The following is a 19,554-nucleotide window of genomic DNA, read 5'->3' on the forward strand; positions in this document are numbered from 1 at the left end:
GTGCACACTGATGCCCACTCCACGCCTGGCCTTCCACCCCTTGGCTCACTTCTGCCAGATCTGGTGCTCAAGGCAGTAGTAGGAGAGAGACCAAAAGACGAGCTCTGGACGAAAGAATCTTCCCTCCTTCACCTCAGAGACTCCCAACCACAATAACTCCCTCTTCTCAGGACTGGAGAGGGAAATGACTAAGAGTGACAGTTCACAGGGAACTGAGACTTCTCCAACAGCAGCCAGGGATCTGGAGTAGCCCCCAAGAATGGGAGCTTTGAGGTCTCGAGCTAGTACCTCAACCTCTCTAAGCCTCAGTTTCCCCATCTGAGGATGGGGGTAATAATAACAACGAATCATTGAAGGTGGCTATAAGGAGAAAGCAGTTAGTATACATGGCGTCTGGCACACAGACCATAGTTAGCAGCAGTTATTATGACTGTACCACGCCAACTAGAATCAGCATGGAACTGTGCCTAAAACCATGTCAGTCGATGCTTTGAGCCTCTTGGATCTGGCAGCACTGAGATGATCCACCCAGCCACCCTATATAGAGGCGCCTGGTGATGGCTATGGAAGCACCCAGTGACTTTCATCCGCCACGTCACAGTTTTTCTCTATGTCTCATTTTTGCTCCTAGGGCTCGGTAGGGCATCATTAAAACTTCCAAGTATAAGTTATGCCCTTTCCTGAGAGATAGACACATGGTTTACACGTGAAGCCAGAATGGCACCAGGTTCCAATGTGATGTCAGGGTGTCCCAATGGATTTGGCCCAGTGTAACCACAGACCTCCCACTAGGCCTGCCCAGAGGCCCACACCCTCTCAGCCCATCTTACCTGAGGGAGGCCAGCTCCCACCACTGAACCACTGTGGATCATGGGGCCTTCCTTCCCCACGAAGAGCCCTGGGCAGGGTGAAAAAGGAAAGACCAACAGTCAGTGCAGAAACGCCCCTGGGTCAGGAGACCTTGGCTACAAAAACCTTCCTCGTGACAACTGAACAGAGATGATCCTAAGACTTTATAAGAGAAAGAGCCAAATTCCCACCAAATAAGCTCCATTTCAAGTCTTGCTAGAAGAGAAAACACTCTACATTCTAAATTGTGTGTCAGCAAATGAGAGCCTGTGAGCCCAGACCACCAGCTCCCTCCTGGTTTTACATGGCCTGAGAACTAAGACTGGCTTTTACGTTCTTAAATGCACAAATGTAAATAGTTACATAAACATCTACATAAGAGCTTCCATTCTGATTCTTGGCCCACAAAGCCTTAAATATTTACTATCTGGCTGTTGACACAAAAAGCTTGCTAATTTTGACAAAAGCTAATTCCACAAGCTAAATTCCAAATCCCAAAACTGAAGAGTGTGTTTGTCAGGTATCTGAATGGTAACATACGAATAGTGTCTGCATTTAAAAACAGCCCATCAACAAAAAGTGCAGACATCAGCCGTTTGAGGCTGGGCCCTGCAGTCCAAATCTAATAACTGAAATACATCATGCTTCTTGTTGCCTCTGCCCTTTGAGTATTTGAAGGATACAAGTTGGACCCTTCTTACCTCCAGCCACACTGAACAGCACTCCAAGGACCTTGCAGAGCAGGGTCCGGAGACGGACGATTCCTGGCACCTTCACGCCATTCAGATAGCATTTGACCTCGGGTATCCCAGAACCTGCTGCCACCGGCTGATGGAGGAGAGCAGGCACACCCATAACTCAAAATCCATTGGTTCTCTGGCTTACCCTCAACAATCTGGGCAGCGGAAGAGGGAGAGCTGGCCACCTTCATTAGCAGCGTGAGCATCACCTGGAGGGCTTGCTAAACCACAGCTGCTGGGCCCCACTCCAGAGGATCTGACTCAGGAGGTCTGAGGGGCAATGGGAGGACTTGCACTTTTTTTTCTTTTTTTTTTGAGATAGAGTTTCACTCTTGTTGCCCAGGCTGGAGTGCAATGGCACAATCTCCACTCATTGCAACCTCCGCCTTCTGGGTTCCAGCAATTCCCCTGCCTCAGTCACCCGAGTAGCTGGGATTACAGGCATGCGCCACCACGCCCGGCTAATTTTGTATTTTTACCGGCTAATTTTGTATTTTTACTAGAGACAGGATTTCTCCACACTGGTCAGAATGGTCTTGAACTCCCGACCTTAGGTGATCTGCCCGCCTTGGCCTCCCAAAGTGGCCAGACTTGCATTTTTTAAAGAAAAATAATTTCCACTTTTATTTTAGGTTCAGGGATTGCATGTACAGGTATGTTACGAGGGTATATTGCATGATGCTGAGGTTTGGGACATGAATGATCCTGTCACCCAGGTAGTGCGCATGGCACCCAACAGTTTTGTTTTCAGCCCTTTCCCCCTTTTTTCCTCCCCCCAGAATCTGTACAAGTTCCCTGTGAGTGAGCATCACCTGGGAAGCCTTTCTTCTTTAATCTCACCAGAGGTGAAACCTTTACCTTTAGCGAACAAGAGGCCACTTTCTGCAGGAATCTGCATTCCCAGTTTCCTGACATTCTGGAAGGAGGTGGGGAAAAGGAGTGCGGGACTCTAAAACCTCCTAAGCGAGCAGGTGAATCCAAACCACCTCACCTCAATGAGAACAAGGAGGCTTGCCAGGAAGACAAAGGTGAGGTTAAAACCCAGGAGTTCAAGGAGAGACAGAGCGAGGCAGCCTTTCTGGCTGCACTCCTCCACCGCTGCAGAAACTGGGTTAAGGAAACTGTTCCTTAGCCGAGGGGTGTCCCCGTCATCACTTGAGAGGGTGCAGCTGCTTCTCCTTTGGATCATGCTGGCTGCTGAGTGCACTTTTTCTCCATATATAAAAATTTTTAAAAAACTGCCTGAGATGACTGGGTGCAATGGCTCATGCCTGTAATCCCAACACTATGGGAGGCGGAGGCAGGAGGATCACTTGAGCCTAAGAGTTGGAGGCCAGCCTGGGCAATGTAGTGAGACCATGTCGCTACAAAAAGTACAAAAGGTATATGCCTATGGTCCCAGCTACTCAAGAAGCTGAGGTGGGAGGATTGCTTGAGCCTGGGAGGCTGAGGCTGCAGTGAGCTGTCATTGCACCACTGCATTCCAGCCTAGGCAACAGTGTGAGGCCTCATCTCTTAAAAAAAAAAAAAAAATTGTTTGAGATGCCTTTGACATTAGGAAATACTTCAAACATTACAAAAAGTAACGAATACCCATACCCTCACAACTTTAGCTTTAACAAATCTCAACAATATGCCATGTATGCTCCAGGTATTTTTAAAAAATAAAACATTCAGTACCAGTTTAAGAAACAAAACCAAAAAAAAAAAAAAAAAACAGTTTTCCTTCCTCTCTCCCCTGGGAGAAACCACTAACCTGAAATTATTCTGTGTATTTCAAAAGTGTCCACACTGTTGTACACGGCACTTGTATATTCTGTAACTTGCTCTTTTTTTCTCAACATTAAGTCTTTGAGAATTAGCCATGTTGATACACACAACTCTGTGGTTCGTTCACTTTCACTTCTGTCTAAAATTTTTATTTTACAATCTACAGAAATGACATGATGTCTAAAATGATACCATATGAATGTACCATAATTTTTCCATTCTCCCATTTGGTGACTCCAGCTTTTTGCTATCATAAAGCTATAATTACCACCTTTGTACATGTCTACGGTTCAAATTTCTAAGAGGAATGTATGAGTCACAGGAATGTGCACCTTCCTTTTTCCAGAGGTTTACCGGCCAGTTTTTCTCTTTTGAGAATTCCAGTTCACATCCTTTGCTCGTTTTCCTTCTATTGGACCATCTGTTGTTTTCTGATTGAGTTGCAGGAGTTCTTCCTGTATTATTTGTTCTGAATCAGAGTCTCACTCTGTCACCCAGGCTGGAGTACAGTGTTGCAATCTTGGCTCACTGCAACCTCCGCCTCCTGGGTTCAAGTGATTCTCCTGCCTCTGCCTCCCAAGTATCTGGACTAAAGGTGCACACCACCACACTCAGCTCAATTTGTATTTTTAGTAGAGACAGGGTTTCACCATGTTGGCCAGGCTGGTCTTGAACTCCTGACCTCAAGTGATCCGCCTGCCTCGGCCTCCCAAAGTGCTGGGATTACAGGCGTCAGCCACCACGCCCAGCCTCTTCCTGTATTCTGGATACTAATTATCTGCCTCTTAAATGCATAGTAAATAACCTCTCTCACGCTGTGGACTTGTTTTCACTTTATTTATGGTGTTTTATTGTTGTTATTTGGAGTTTCTGTCTTTATAAATACAATATGTACTTTGATGTGGTCAAATTTATTGATTTTGTCTTTTTTTTTTTTGAGACAGTTTTGCTCTCGTTGCCCAGGCTGGAGTGCAATGGCGTGATCTCGGCTCACTGCAGCCTCTGTCTCTCGGGTTCAAGCGATTCTCCCACCTCAGCCTTCCAAGTAGCTGGGATTACACGCACCCACCACCATGCCCAGCTAATTTTTTGTACTTTTAGTAGAGATGGGGTTTTGTCATGTTAGCCAGGCTGGTCTTGAACTCCTGACCTCAGGTGATCTGCCTGCCTCAGCCTCCCAAAGTCCTGAGATTACAGGCATGAGCCACTGCACCCAGCCATTGATGTTTTTGTTTGTTTTTGAGACGGAGTCTTGCTCTGTCACCCAGGCTGGAGTGCAGTGGCGCGATCTTGGCTCACTGCAAGCTCCGCCTCCCAGGTTCACACCATTCTCCTGCCTCAGCCTCCCCAGCATCTGGGACTACAGGCGCACACCGCCACGCCCGGCTAATTTTTTTGTATTTTTAGTAGAGATGGGGTTTCACCGTGTTAGCCAGGATGGTCTCAATCTCCTGACCTTGTGATCCGCCTGCCTCTGCCTCCCAAAATGCTGGGATTACAGGCGTGAGCCACTGTGTCCGGCCCCATTGATGTTTTTTCTTATAGTCTGTGCCTTCTGGAGTTTTAAGAAATTATTCCCTACTCTTGACAACATATAGTCTCCTGAAGTTTTGTTTTGCATATTTACATCTTCATCTGGAATTTATCTTATTTATAGCACGAAATAGGAATATAACTATTTTTCCATATGTATCACCCATGTCCCAGCATCATTTTTTTTAAGACAAGGTCTTGCTATGCTGCCCAGGCACAATCATGGTGCATTACAGCCTCAAACTCCTGGGCTCACCTCCTAAGTAGCTGGGACTACAGAGATGTGTATCTTTTATTTATTAAATAACACAGCGTCTTTTATTAAATCATTCATCACTCCCTCACTGATTTGTAATATTAACTGTCATTCACCAAAGTTCCATGTATGTGAGGACCAGTTTCTGCTTCTCTATCATTTTCTGCTGTCTAGGTATTCCTGCACCAATATGACCAACTTCAATGACTGTATCTTAAATTTTATGACTTTTTTTTCCTAACTCCCCAAACTTGTTAATTTTATAAGACTTGATATCTGACAGGGTCAAGTCCACCTTCTTGTCATTTAGAACTATACTGACTGCTTTTGGCCCTTTACTCGTCTACACAAATTTACAAAGAATTTCTGAGTTCCACAACAAATTCTATTGGAATTTTGATTGGAACTACATTAAATTTACAGATTAGGGAGTACAGGCATCTTTGCGGCATCTGTAATCTTATCAACCACAAACATAGGTATATGTCTTTGCTTATTAAAGTCCTTCTTTTGTGTCCTTCAGTGATCATTAAAAATATGAAAGCTGAATAGCTAATAAGCGGCCCTTCTATTACCATGCTTACTGTTAAACCCATTTCTATGTAAGAAAGAATCTTGGTGACCACTGAAGTCCACGAGCACCAGGAACCGTGAAAAGGATACATGTCTGTACCACTCCGAACTTGAGTTGGGTGAAGAGTCGCACAAAAAAGTCCACAAAGAGACCCACCTGTGAAGAGCAAGAGATCTGTCACACAGCCTTATTTCCAAGTGTAGCACAAGTATAGTACAGGTGTGCTCCTCTTGAAGGCATCTCCTCCCCGACTGCACGTACGGAGGCTGCTCACCAGCCAGCAGGACGTGAATGCACAGCAGAAAAGCGCAGGAGGAGGAGATCCCTTCTCCAGCCCAGTCCCACTGCCCCTCCAAAGAACAAAGGCAGAGGGTACAGCTAAGTTGAGTGAAGCAACGGAAAACAAAGAGGGAAGCAGGTGCAGAAAAAGATGTGAGACCAAGAAAGACTACTGACACAGGGGTGTCTACTCTTTTGGCTTCCCTGGACCACACTGGAAGAAGAATTGTCTTTGGCCACACATAAAATACACTAATGATAGCTGATGAGCTAAGAAAAGAAAAACTCAGAAAAATCTCATAAATGTTTTTAAAAGGTGTATGAATCTGTGTTGGGCCATGGGTTGGACAAGCTTGCTTTAAAACACAACATTCATTTAGGTGTATGTGCTTTTTGCATGTTCCTTATTAGCAAGTTCTATTTTGTAAGTCATTATTTTGACTTGAAATCATCTTTTTTTGAGATGGGGTCTTGCTGTATTGCCTAAGCTGGCCTTGAACTCCAGGGTTTAAGAGATCCTCCTGCCTCAGCCTCCCAAGTAGCTGGGATTACAGGCACACCCCACTGTGCCAGGCTTGACTTATAACCATCTTATAGTCCATAGTTACTCTGGGTAGAGAAAACAACCAAATTCCAGTATTCCACTCTCCAAAGTGCTCAGGGCTTAAAGGAGAACTAGAAAGGCTTCTAATTTTATGGATTCAGGATCAAAGCTTCTTGCCTTTAACTCTGGCCTTCCCTCAAGCCAATGCCTGGAGGCTTTTTGATACTGAAGCCATAAAGTGGCCACACATCAATGGACAAGAGTTGGGAGTGCTATGTCATAAAGGCAGGTGTGCCTTCCTAAAATACAAAGGTAGGAGGTAAAGTTGCTTCAGCTTGAGTAACACTTATCTGAAATGCTTGGGACCAGAAGTGTTTTGGATTTCAGATTTTTTTTTCGAATATCTACATTATACTGATTAAACATCCCAAATCCAAAAATTTGAAATCCAAAATCTGAATGCGCCAATGAGTATTTCCTCTGAGCATCGTGTCAGCATTCAAAAAGTTTTGGATTTTGGAGCATTTTGGATTTTCTGATAAGGAACACTCAACCTGTAGTACTGACAAGTGGCAGCTCCAAAGAGTTTGCTATAAAAGTAGCACAAACACTAACAACTAGAGGCCTAAGGACTATGATTATAGAGAAATTTGCAACCAGAAACATATATAGCAAAATAAATACCCTGAGATTTTTTTTTTTTTTTTTTTAATTTTTAAGGAGACAGGGTCTCCCTACGTTGCCCAGGCTGGTCTCAAACTCCTGGGCTCAAGCAGTCCTCCTGTCTCGGCCTCTCAAAATGCTGGGATTACAGGTGTGAGCCACCGTCCCTGGCCCACCACCCTGAGATTTAAATAAAACAATAAATCAACCCAAGTTTCCCCAAAATGGTATCCATCAGAATATCACTGAAGAGGGCTTCTGAATGCCATCAGTCTTACCTAGTAAGATGTTCCTTTACTTGTGGATTTACTATAGTAAAAATTTGATGCATGCCATGAAAATAAAAATTGTGGTTGGCCCCTGTGGCTATATTATACCGAACACATGTGTATGTTTTCTAGGCATATCATGTCAAATTAAGTAGGAGGCTTGTGGCCAGTTCAAGATAAAGGTGGTCAACAGGCTGTTACTGAGGACAGATACCCTATCCCAACACTGTACTGACCGGAATCAGATTTGACATGGATCTTTCTGACTGATGCTGATTTTTCCAGCTTCTCTTCTTCATATTTAACAATGTGAAGTCAGCAGTTTTGGTTCCAGACTTTTTGCTATCCTCATCTTTGGCCATGTTTCCAACCTTGCCCTGTCTTTGATTCACCTGTGAAGTTGCTGCCTCCACCAACTCTGTTCATACGGGCATATGCCTTCACTCACAGCTGCTGGCTCTATCTTCTAGATAACATTAACGACGTACGGGGAGGAGCCCAGGATAGCACCATAAACTCCCTGCATGAGATCAATAGCTATGGTGTGCCACCCTGTTCACTGGCACGCTGTGCTAAGTGAAGGGCATGATGTTCACAGTTCCGTACCCATGACTTTGCTTTTTCCCTAAAGAGCGATCTCATGCCTGCCTAGAGTCCTAACCACTCGGGAGGCTGAGGTAGGAGGGTCACCCAAGCCCAGAAGGTCGAGGCTGCAGTGAACTATGATTACGCCACTGTGCTCCAGCCAGGGTGACAAAGCGAGACCCTGTCTCTATTTAAATTAAAAGAAAAAAAAAAGTAACTTTAACATCCATTATTTACTCTACCCAATGCACTATCTACCCATTAGGGAGACAACTAGTTTACTAGGTAAATTATAGATTATGATCCATAATCATATCATAAAAGATAAGTCCTGCCCAAACCTTTGAGCGCTTCAAGAGCACCATCGTCATGTGTCTCGCTTTCATTTCACAAAGCAAAAGCAGGGGAAGTGTGAAAAACTGTGCCAGGATTATTCATTTAAAAAAAAAAAAGGGAAAAAAGAAAAGGCACTCTTGATTATAATGACAAGTGTTATTGCATTATAATGTTATAGATGTTATAATGACAAATGACAATGTTATTCACCAGGCCAGGGCTTTCCCTGTAAGCCCCTCCAGCCCTATGGCCCACCATCCCTCCAGGCCCTGCCTCCTCACCAGGCCAGTGCAGACTCCAATGGCAAACACCACCATCCACTTCACCGCCTCATACCTTCGACCTTTCTGTTCACACAGGAAAAGAATGATTCAGTTTACAGGGTTATGGTGGCAGAGGGGAAGAAACACATCTTGGCCAACCAGTTTTAAGCTAAATTCCACGTGGAGAGCAGGCACAGTAAAGATGATGTTGGGATTTCAGGTGCTTTACAGTGCAAAAATGATGGACTCTTAAGAGGCTGGGCAAGGTGCACTGACAGGGGGAACTCTGGTTGGCAGGATAAAGGCCTAGGGAATAAATGCCAACATAGGCCTACCTTGCAGATAGCATGGGTTTGGTTCCAGACCACCACAATAAAGCAAATATCACAATAAAGTGAGTCACACGAGTGTTTTGGTTTCCCAATGCATATAAAAGTGATGTTTACACTATACTGCAGTCTATAAAGTGTGTAATAGCATTATGCCTACAAAAATGTACCTAACTTAATTAAAAAATACTTTATGGCTAAAAAATGCAAACAAAATGCATGCTATTGGAAAAATGGCACCTTGCTCAACACAGGGTTGCCACCAACCTCCAGTTTGTAAAACCTGCAGTATCTGCGAGGTGAAATAAAGCAAAGCGCATAAAGTGAGGTCTGCCTGTATCGCACGAAAAGGTTCAAAAAACAAGGTGTAAAGATGTTTACTGGGGCCTTTAGAAGAGAAAAAAAATGCCATGTTAAGACTGATTTGATCCCCAGAGATGAAAAATTGTAAGACCCACCTTATTATCCATGGTCTCCAAAACTTCCAGGTAAGGGTCATTGATACAGCGATCATAATCCAAACTCTGAAAAGAGGCAAAGTTGAGTCAAAAGGTCATGTCAGGTGAGAAGACCTGCAAAGGGACAAACCTCTGGGTTCCTGCTACTCAACGTGTGGATGGGCAGAGCAGTGGTAGCTGCAGCACCCAGGAGGAGCTGGTTCAAAATGCAGAATCTGGCTGGGTGCGGTGGCTCATGCCTATAATCCCAGCACTTTGGGAGGTCAAGGCAGGTGGATCACCTGAGGTCAGGAGTTCAAGACCAGTCTAGCCAACATGGTGAAACCCTGTCTCTACTAAAAATACAAAATTAGCCGGGCATGGTGGTGCGCACCTGTAGGCCCAGCTACTTTGGAGGCTGAGGCAGGAGAATCACTGGAACCTGGGAGGTGGAGGTTGCGGTGAACCGAGATCGCACCACTGCACTCCAGCCCGGGTGACACAGCGAGACTCCGTTTCAAAAACAAACACAAAGGCCGGGCGCGGTGGCTCACGCCTGTAATCCCAGCAGTTTGGGAGGCCGAGGCGGGCGGATCACGAGGTCAGGAGATCGAGACCATCCTGGCTAACACGGTGAAACCCCGTCTCTACTAAAAAAAATACAAAAAATTAGCCGGGCGTGGTAGCGGGCGCCTGTAGTCCCAGCTACTCGGGAGGCTGAGGCAGGAGAATGGCGTGAACCCGGGAGGCGGAGCTTGCAGTGAGCCGAGATCGCACCACTGCACTCCAGCCTGGGCGACAGAGCGAGACTCCGTCTCAAGAAAAAAAAAAAAAAAAAAAAACACAAAAACAAAATGCAGAATCTTAGACTCCTGCAGCCCTGCAGCCCCAGATGACTCAGATGCACATTAAAATTTGAGTGGTGTTGCTTTAGGTTCATACTTCATGCTTTAGGAGAAGTTTTAAATTACCTATTTTTAAACTTCCTGTTTTGGCAAAATATTTAAAGACCTTCAGCTATCATCAGCCTTATGAAACTTACTCCATTAGATATGAACAAAAGTTTCAGTTAGTCAGAACCAAATTAATTTAGAATGTCAATTAGTTATAATTATCTTTTGTAGTTAGTGTCTATGGAAATGAGGTTAGTCACAAGACAAACTAATACGGAAGGTATTTTTAAAAGCAACTTCCACTTTTTTTTTTTTTTTGAGATGGAGTCTCACTCTGTCGCCCAGGCTGGAGCGCAGTGGCACAATCTCAGCTCACTGCAAGCTCCGCCTCCCGGGTTCACACCATTCTCCTGCCTCAGCCTCCTGAGTAGCTGGGACTACAGGCGCCCGCCAACACGCCCGGCTAATTTTTCTGTATTTTTAGTAGAGACGGGATTTCACCATGTTAGCCAGGATGGTCTCAATCTCCTGACCTCGTGATCCGCCCTCCTCGGCCTCCCAAAGTGCTGGGATTACAGGCGTGGCCAACTTCCACTTTATGTTAGGAAGAGGCACAGATTCAGCTTGGCTCTCGGCTCCTAAAACTTCTACATCTGAAGCAGCATCCTTTACAACATGCATCACAAAACACAGAAATCCTGCAAGCAACTTGCAGGTATGCCACAGACATTTAGAGAAACAATTCAGAGGAAATCATTTTAGTTGTCTTGTTAGAGAAGCAGCAGTCTGGGCTGGGCGCAGTGGCTCACATCTGTAATCCCAGCACTTTGGGAGGCTGAGGCAGGAGGATCACTTGAGGCCAAAAGTTCGAGACCAGCCTAGGCAAGATGGTGAAACCCCATCTCTACTAAAAATACAAGTTAGCTGGGAGTGGTGGAGCACGCCTGTAATCCCAGCTACTCAGGAGGCTAGGGCAGGAGAGCTGCTTGAACCTAGGAGGCGGAGGTTGCAGTGAGCCAAGATCATGCCACTGCACTCCAGCTTGGGCAACAAAGCGAGACACTCTCAAAAAAAAAAAAAAAAAAAAAAAAAGACGCAGCAGTTTGGCAACAAAGAAAAATAATGGTCGGCCATCAGCTCTCCTTCCCACAACCTGTTCCTACCCACATCAGCTGGACATTGGCTGGGTGGCAGCCACACTCCCAGACAATAGTTTCACGTCAGCCAAACACATGTGATGAGTGACAATTTATTCTATCTATATGACTACCTATAGTCCAAATTCTTTTTTTATGAGTCCTGGAGTACCAACAAGTGACTGAGTAAATCAATTATACATCCAAATATAGTAGATTATACATCAATAAAATGATTATAGTTAAGTCTATATAGAAAGATATGGAAAATGTCCAAAAATTATTCAGCAAAAGAGCAAGATGCAATTAAAAAATAAAAATAAAGCAGGATGGAGAATTAAAAGTATAATATCCCTTTTTGATTAAACAAAATTAGGATTATTTGTACATCAGCATTCATAATGGGAAAACATCCGTGAGGTAGTGCTTAAGGAGGTATTTGTTTCTGGGTGTTGTCTGAAATTCTCATGGCACAAATGGTGTGCTTTTTTATATTTTAAAAAATGATCGGCTGGGCGTGATGGCTCACGTCTGTAATTCCAGCAGTTTGGGAGGCCGAGATAGGTGGATCACTTGAGGCCAAGAGTTTGAGACCAGCCCGGTCAACATGGTGAAACCCCGTCTCTACCAAAAATACACAAATTAGGTGGGTGTGGTGGCACACACTTGTAATCCCAGCTACTAGGGTGGCTGAGGCAGGAGAATCGCTTGAACCCAGGAGGCAGAGGCTGCAGTGAGCCGAGATTGTGCCACTGCACTCCAGCCTAGGTGACAGAGTGAGACTCTGTCTCAAAAAAAAAAAAAAAAATCTTTTTTACTGATCAGAAAAGAAACACAGTGAGGAAAAAAGTACTTTTAGAAACTAGACTCATCCATAAGTGATTAAACATATATGCACCTACATATGTATTGTAGCGGCCAAGAGGAAAAGCTTCCCCTTTCACTCTCTAAAGGTCTGCTGAAAGTGAACCGACAAAAGGCAGATTAATGGGAGCAAAGGCATCCACTTATTTCACATGCATTGCACAGGGGAACTGCAGAATGATACCCAATAATGCCAGCGAGGTACAGACGCTTCTATACTCTTCTTCACAGGGGAAGGGGAGATGGGGATGTGGGAGGAAATAATTCTTAGTGGGGAATGAATGGATCTGGGAAGCAGATATCATCTTGTGAATGATTCTCTTTGGAAATTGTATGGGACGGTGAACAAACAACGGTTGGGACAGTTTGTCTGGGCTCTAGGTATGTTGTTTGGTCTTCAGTCTCCTCTGTAAGATGAGTTTTAACGTTCCCTGGTTAATGACATTTCAGGAAAGGGATCAAAGACAACTGTGTTCCTCTCTGGTAGGTCCAGTTTCTAGGTAGATAAGGGAACGGCAGAGAAGAGCCTCATCCTGTGCTTTGGGAGAGACAAAGTGTGAGGGTGGAGAGTTCAGCATATCAAAGCACCATATTTCCAGGTATCATTTTCTGAGCCCCAACAATACACACACACACACACACAAACATACTTTGTCTTTTTTCTTTTTTTTGAGCCGGGGTATCTTTTGTTTGTTAATGAGATGAGTGGCGGCTGGGGGCCCTTAGATGGCTTCAGAAAAGGGGCTGGTCACCAGGAAGACCAAGGCAGGATTAGCGGGGTGGGACACCCATCCCTCCAGGGAGGAGACCGAAGCTGAAGGTTAAGCTGATCACCAAGGGCTGGTGATGTAATCAATCATGACTGCGTAAAAAAGCTTCCATAAAACTCCAAAATGACAAGGTTCAGAGAGCTTCCAGACAGCTGACCGTTTGGAGGTTCCTGGAGGGTAGCGTGCCTGGAGAGGGCATGGAAGCTCCGCGCCCCCTCCCACGTTCCTTGAATCTCTCCATCTGGCTGTTCTTCTGTATCCTTTATGATATCCTTTATTAATAAACTAGCAAATGTAAGTAGCATTTCTGTGTTTTCTGACCCGCTCTAGCAAATTAACCAAACTCAAGGAGGGAGTCCTGTGAACCTTCAATTCACTGCCAGCTGCTGAGAAATGCAGGTGACAACCTACTACTTTTTTTTTTTGAGATGGGGTCTTTCTCTGTCACCCAGCATGGAGTGCAGTGGCATAATCTCGGTTCACTGCAACCTCCAACTTCTGGGCTTAAGCCATCCTCCCACCTCAGCCTACTGAGTAGTGGGGAAACAACCTCCACATATCGGTGTTCGCAGTGTTGCGCGAGTGGTGCCTGAGAGCAGAGGAGAAACAATACTCTTGCCTTCATCCAAAATATGTATGGAAATTACTGGTCAATTACTTCATTGATGGTTCCATCTAATAATGATATGGTTCCGTAAACATTTAGAAGGTTTTTAGATATCTAGAATAGGCAAATAGACAGAAAGGAGATCAGTGGTTGCCTGGAGTCAGGGGCAAGGAGAACAGGCAGTGGCTGCTAATGAGTGCAGGATTTCCTCTCTGGTGATGAAAATATTCTAAAATTGACTGTAGGAATTAGCTGGGCGCGGTGGCTCACGTCTGTAATCCCAGCACTTTGGGAGGCCGAGGCGGGCGGATCACCCGAGGCCAGGAGTTCAAGACCAGCCTGACCAACATGGAGAAGCCTCGTCTCTACTAAAAATACAAAATTAGCCGGGTGTGGTGGCAGGCGCCTGTAATCCCAGCTACTTGGGAGGCTGAGGCAGGAGAATCTCTTGAACCCAGGAGGCAGAGGTTGCAGTGAGCTGAGATCACAACATTGCACTCTTGCCTGGGCAACAAGAGCGAAACTCCGTCTCGGAAAAAAAAAAAAAAAATTGACTGTAGGAATGGTTGTACAACTCTGTGAATATACTAATTTTTAAAACCCCATTGAATTGTACACTCTACATGGGTGAACTGAATAGTATGCCAATTATAGTGCAATAAAACTGCTAGGAAGGGCATTTAGAAACAACCGCAACGCTAGAACACCAGAATCCCTTTTTTTTTAGTCAGGGTCTCGCTCTGTCACCCAGGCTGGAGTGCAGTGGCGTGATCACAGCTCTCTGCAACCTCCGTCTCCTGGGCTCAAGCAATTCACCTGCTTCGATCTCCTGAGTAGGTGGGACCACAGGTTAGCCACCACACCTGGTTAATTTTTTTGTATTTGTTGTTGAGATGGAGTCTCGCCATGTTGCCCAGGCTGGTATGAAGTCCTGGGCTCAAGTGACCCACCTGCCTCAGCCTCCTAAAGTGTGGGGGTAACAGGTGTGGGCCACTGCACCCGGCCCCCTGCTAATTTTTAACAAATTTTTTTGTAGGAACAAAGTCTCACTTTATTGCCCAGGATGGTCTTGAACTCCTGGCTTTAAGCGATCCTCCTGCCTTGGCCTCCCAAAGTGCTGAGCATATAGGCATGAGCCACTGTGCCACGCCTTTCTTTTTTTTTTTTTAAATAAATTAGTTGAGTTTGGCACTTTGTAAATATGTACCAATGGAATATATGAACTATTATTATAACCAGATACTGTTACCTCTCCTTTGCTATGACTAACTTTTTATTTCTGCAGTATATGTTGCTCTTTGGTTTAGGGGACTAACAACTTTTTTAAAAAATAAAATGTTATCTGTGTCTTGCAGGGCTGTTACAGGGGGTTACGAGCAAAATGGCACCTGGCTGGGAGGGAGGTGCGGGCTGAACCAGCCCCAATTCAACCAGGAAGGGGCATCTTAGTGTTCACACCAAAACCACCTTCAACTGGTTGTGAGCTAGGGGTGCTGCTATGGCCAGTGGGGGAGGCCTTTAATTCTAAGTCTTACGTTCTGAGTGTGCCTCTTTCTAATTCAAAGGTACAATATAAATAGACTGTGTGACCTGCATGAAAACATTCCTGTTTGTAATGGCACATCTCACAGAAAGTTACCATTTTTCAAACCACCTATAATGAGAATGGATGTCAAAATGGGATTCTAACATTTTGTAAGACCCCAAATTTATCAAATAAAGAGTCAAATATGTGCAATGAACTCTTCCTGAGACAGAAGAAGGGGCACTTTTTAGAAAGATATTCAACAGAAGGGTTTTCTAGTTGACTGACTATCAAGGTAGAGAAAACCCTATAACCCCATTCATTAAAATATGACTATTAACACCTTACTAAATATCCTTCTACATCCTTACCCACGTTTTTATACACATGCTTTTAACACGTGTTTTAAATAACAAAAATGAGATTCCACTAAATCAACTATTTTAACCTGTCCCACTCACTCCCCTCTTTATTATACTTTTTGTGTCAAGTTGATTTATTTATTGAATAAATAAAATCCAGACTTTTCTGTTTAAGTGCCTGAATGAATTTGTTCTTACACAAAGCAAGTGCTCTCAAGAAGCTCATTCTTGAAGATGGTTGAGAAATATGAATGACTAATATGAAAAGAACATTAACCCATGAAATGTACATGAATATGGCCACGCGCGGTGGCTCACGCTTGTAATCCCAGTACTTTGGGAGGCTGAGGTGGGTGGATCACCTGAGGTCAGGAGTTCAAGACCAGCCTGACCAACATGGTGAAACCCCATCTCTACTAAAAATACAAAAATTAGCCAGGCATGGTGGTGTATGCATGTAGTCCCAGCTACTTGGGAGGCTGAGATAGGAGAACAGCTTGAACTCAGAGGCGGGGGTGGAGGTTGCAGTGAGCCGAGACCGTACCACTGCATTCCAGCCTGGGCGACAGAGTGAGACTCTGTCTCAAACAACGACAACAACAACAAAAATTTACATGAATATGCATATCAGTTGAAGGCAAGCGCATTACAAATGTAAGTACAATTTAGTAGAAGGGGTGAGGGAGCCTGGGTGTCAATGGGGAAGCCTTGGTGAGCTCCTAGAAGTAGGATGAAGGCTGTGAGACAGTCTCAGTCCTGGTGATACAGTCAGGATGATGTAACAGGGTTCAGTGAGGGAGTGCAAGGTGACAGAACAATATGGAGTATCTTATACTAATTCCTGCAAACTTCTCAACTATGTACAAGAAAACAAATACTTACGAAACAGAAGAAAATGGCCAGGTATAGTGGCTCATACCTGTAATCCCAGCACTTTGGGAGACCGAAGCAGTATCACCTGAGGTCAGGAGTTCGAGACCAGCCTGGCCAACATGGTGAAACCCTATCTCTACTAAAAATACAAAAATTAATCGGGAGGCTGGGGCAGAAGAACCGCTTGAACCTAGGGTGGGGTGGAGGTTGCAGTGAGCTGAGATCGAGCCATTGCACTCCAACCTGGGCACTAAGAGTGAGACTCCATCTCAAATTTTAAAAAAAGAAAAAAAAAGAAATAGAAGAAAACACAGCAGTGGATATAGTGCTTTTTGGTTCATTCAAAGCAGTCCCATCAGAGTGGCATATTAAACTATACAAACGGCTCCAAATGGCAAAATCTAGACAGTAGAAAATCCCAGGGTCCTAATTATGTTGTCAAATAACTTACAAAAAAAAAAAAAAGATGAAGGAAGAAGCTACAGATTAAAAGAGATTTAACAGATTTATCAAACAAATAAAAAAGGACCTTTTTTGGAACCTAATTCAAATAAAGTTAAAATACATATGACATTTACAAGAAAACTGGAAAATCTGGACAGTAGATATTTGATATCGAGAAATTCCTAATTTTTTAGATGTGGTAATAGTATTGGGTTATGCTTTTTAAAAGTCCTTATCCATTAGAGATGCATATAGAATTATGGGTGAAATAATATGATGTACAGAATTTCTTTCAAAATAACATGGGAAGGGCGGCCAGGTATGGTAGATCATGACTGTAATCCCAGAACTTTGGGAGGCTGACATGGGAGGATCGCTGGTGTCAAGGAGTTCGAGAACAGCCTGGGCAACATAGGGAGACTGTCTTTACTTTAAAATACACGCACACACACACACACACACAAACACACACACACAATAAAAAATAATAATAATATGAGAAAGGAGAAGTGGATAACGAAAGCACAGACAAAAGAAGACTGGGCTTGAGCTAAATCACTGTGGAAGCTGTGTGATGAGGACAAGGGGTTTCAACAGATTATTGTTTTTGCATATAGTTGAAATCCTTCATAATAAAAGTTAAACAAAAAAGTGCTACAAATCCTAACGTTGACACTAAATTCTACAGCATGAAGAATTTATGGAAGAGTGAGACTCTGTCAAAAAAAAGAAAAGATTGTGGAAAATTACCTAATGATACAAAAAGTATAATAAAGGGGGTGAGTGGGACAGATTAAAATAGATGATTTAGTGGAATCTCATTTTTGTTACTTAAAAAAATCATGTATCATGTATATAAAAGCATGGGTAAGGATGTAGAAAGATACTTAGTAAGGTGTTAACAGTCATCTTTTAATGAATGGAGTTATAGGCTTTTCTCTACCTTCTTTATACCGTTTAAGAATTTAATGATAAAAAGTCACGCATGTTGTTTCACCCCAGCAGTGTTGGCTTTACTAAAAACACATACTCTAAGAATCCCATACATGAAAGTTGGAACTTAATCAAGAACATGTCAGAGAGAAGCTGCTTGAGCAAGAAAATATCTGAAAAGCAAGCTCTCCTAGAAGAGAAGCAAGGCCTCCTTAACAGTTTATGAGCACACACCTGTTAGGCGCACATACTGCCTGCCAGTGCCTTTCACTCTAAGTCTCTCTGTAAGCTGTAAAAGCAAACAGTTTAATGGCAAATACATACTCTATCCAGGTTAAGGTGCCACAGATTTATAAACGTGTAAAAACACCAGACCTTGTTTTGGGGTTAAGGTGAGAAAAGGGCTTGCTAAACAGTCTCTTTCCTAGAAGGAAGTTCTCTTACCCACTCACTCCCTGGGCCAGAAGGTCAAAGAGCATCTCTGGTTGGAATCATAATGCTTCGGCCTGAAGTGACCAGGCCACTCACTACTTTAGTTGCCCAAGCAGTATCAAAGGAGCTCACCTCATAGTCTTTCCTTGGAAGAATCTCATCCTCCTCCTCCTGTGTTTCTCCAAGGATGGTCTAGAAAAACAGATCAGCAGAGGGAGCCTTTTTTAGTGGTTAGGAGTGGAAGGAGGCAGAAGTATTTACTGAAATCAGTGGCTACCTTCTAAATCATCTGGAGCCATTATCAAATAGGAACCAGCCCTCAAAAAAAACCTTTCGGGGGTGAGGGACCATGTGGGTGAGGATCTACAGCCATCAGCTGAGCTCTTCATTTCCACTGATAGTCTCCAAATAACCACCCTCCTCTTCAGGACACCTCAAAGATGTCCAACGCCAGCTGAAGAGGGGGGTAAAAATGCAGGTTCCATTTGACAGTGTGACGTATCTGAAATCAGAAAGGACTTGTCAACTCTGGGAACACAACTCAAGTTTTCCCAGGATGCTTTGCAGGGGGAAGCTGGACTGTCAGTGACCCAGAAAGGGTGAGGGATAGAGTGAGAAAGGACTGGAGAAGCTAAAACAGCAGCATGATAAGCACAAAGTCCTGTGAGGAAGCTCATTCTGAAAACGCTTGTTTCATTCCAAACTCTTTTCAGATGGAAATAAAAGGAAACATGGGTGGGATTTACTGGAGCTGGCCTGGATTCTCCCTCAGATTCCAGGAGGGGTTATGAGAAAAGACCCCAGACTTAGGCACGTGAAGCAGGGTAGACGCTTCGAGAGCCCGGGCTGCGGTCCCCAGGCCCCACCCGCTGCCACCTGCGGGCCCAGATTGGCCCGGCCCCACCCCCGGTAACGCCTCTCTCAGTCCCTTAGCAACCGCCCCCTCCCCAGGCCGACTCCGCCGGCTTCTTACCAGCTCCTCGGGGGTGCGGGTCTCACGCTCACCGCAGCAGCAGCACCACCTGCAGCAGCAGCACAGAGACCCCCTGCACCCCGCCATCTTCCTCTTTTACTGCCACTCTGGACCCCTCTAGCGACCCCCTCCCAGCCAGGATCTGCGCCTCACGTGACTGGCCCCGGGACGGTCACGTGGCCCTCTCGAGCTCTGGGACTGAGACCGGGAGTGGCTGCAGACGGGTGGGGCGAGGACTCGCATCACATGACGATAAAGGCACGGCCTCCAACGAGACCTGTGGGCACGGCCATGTTGGGGGCGGGGCTTCCGGTC

At 44.6% G+C, this 19,554-nt stretch overlaps 1 protein-coding gene across 2 annotated transcripts in view; it reads right to left on the reverse strand.

Annotated features, from left to right (window-relative positions):
- Positions 1-19,532, reverse strand: part of CLCN6 (chloride voltage-gated channel 6) — a 37,240-nt gene extending 17,708 nt beyond the window's left edge. For both annotated transcript variants that reach the window (XR_004670405.3, XM_003822067.5), the window contains exons 1-8: positions 19,240-19,532; positions 18,399-18,458; positions 9,449-9,514; positions 8,680-8,745; positions 5,812-5,878; positions 2,581-2,687; positions 1,551-1,677; positions 831-898 (exon numbers count right to left, since the gene is read on the reverse strand). Coding sequence is in view for 1 of the 2 variants with exons in the window: in XM_003822067.5 (XP_003822115.4) it covers positions 831-898; positions 1,551-1,677; positions 2,581-2,687; positions 5,812-5,878; positions 8,680-8,745; positions 9,449-9,514; positions 18,399-18,458; positions 19,240-19,326 (648 nt within the window). In the remaining variant the exon portion in view is untranslated. The remainder of the gene's footprint in view (positions 1-830; positions 899-1,550; positions 1,678-2,580; positions 2,688-5,811; positions 5,879-8,679; positions 8,746-9,448; positions 9,515-18,398; positions 18,459-19,239) is intronic.
- Positions 19,533-19,554: the final 22 nt, after the last annotated feature.

Source organism: Pan paniscus, chromosome 1, assembly GCF_029289425.2.
Source record: "Pan paniscus chromosome 1, NHGRI_mPanPan1-v2.0_pri, whole genome shotgun sequence".
NCBI lineage: Eukaryota > Metazoa > Chordata > Mammalia > Primates > Hominidae > Pan > Pan paniscus.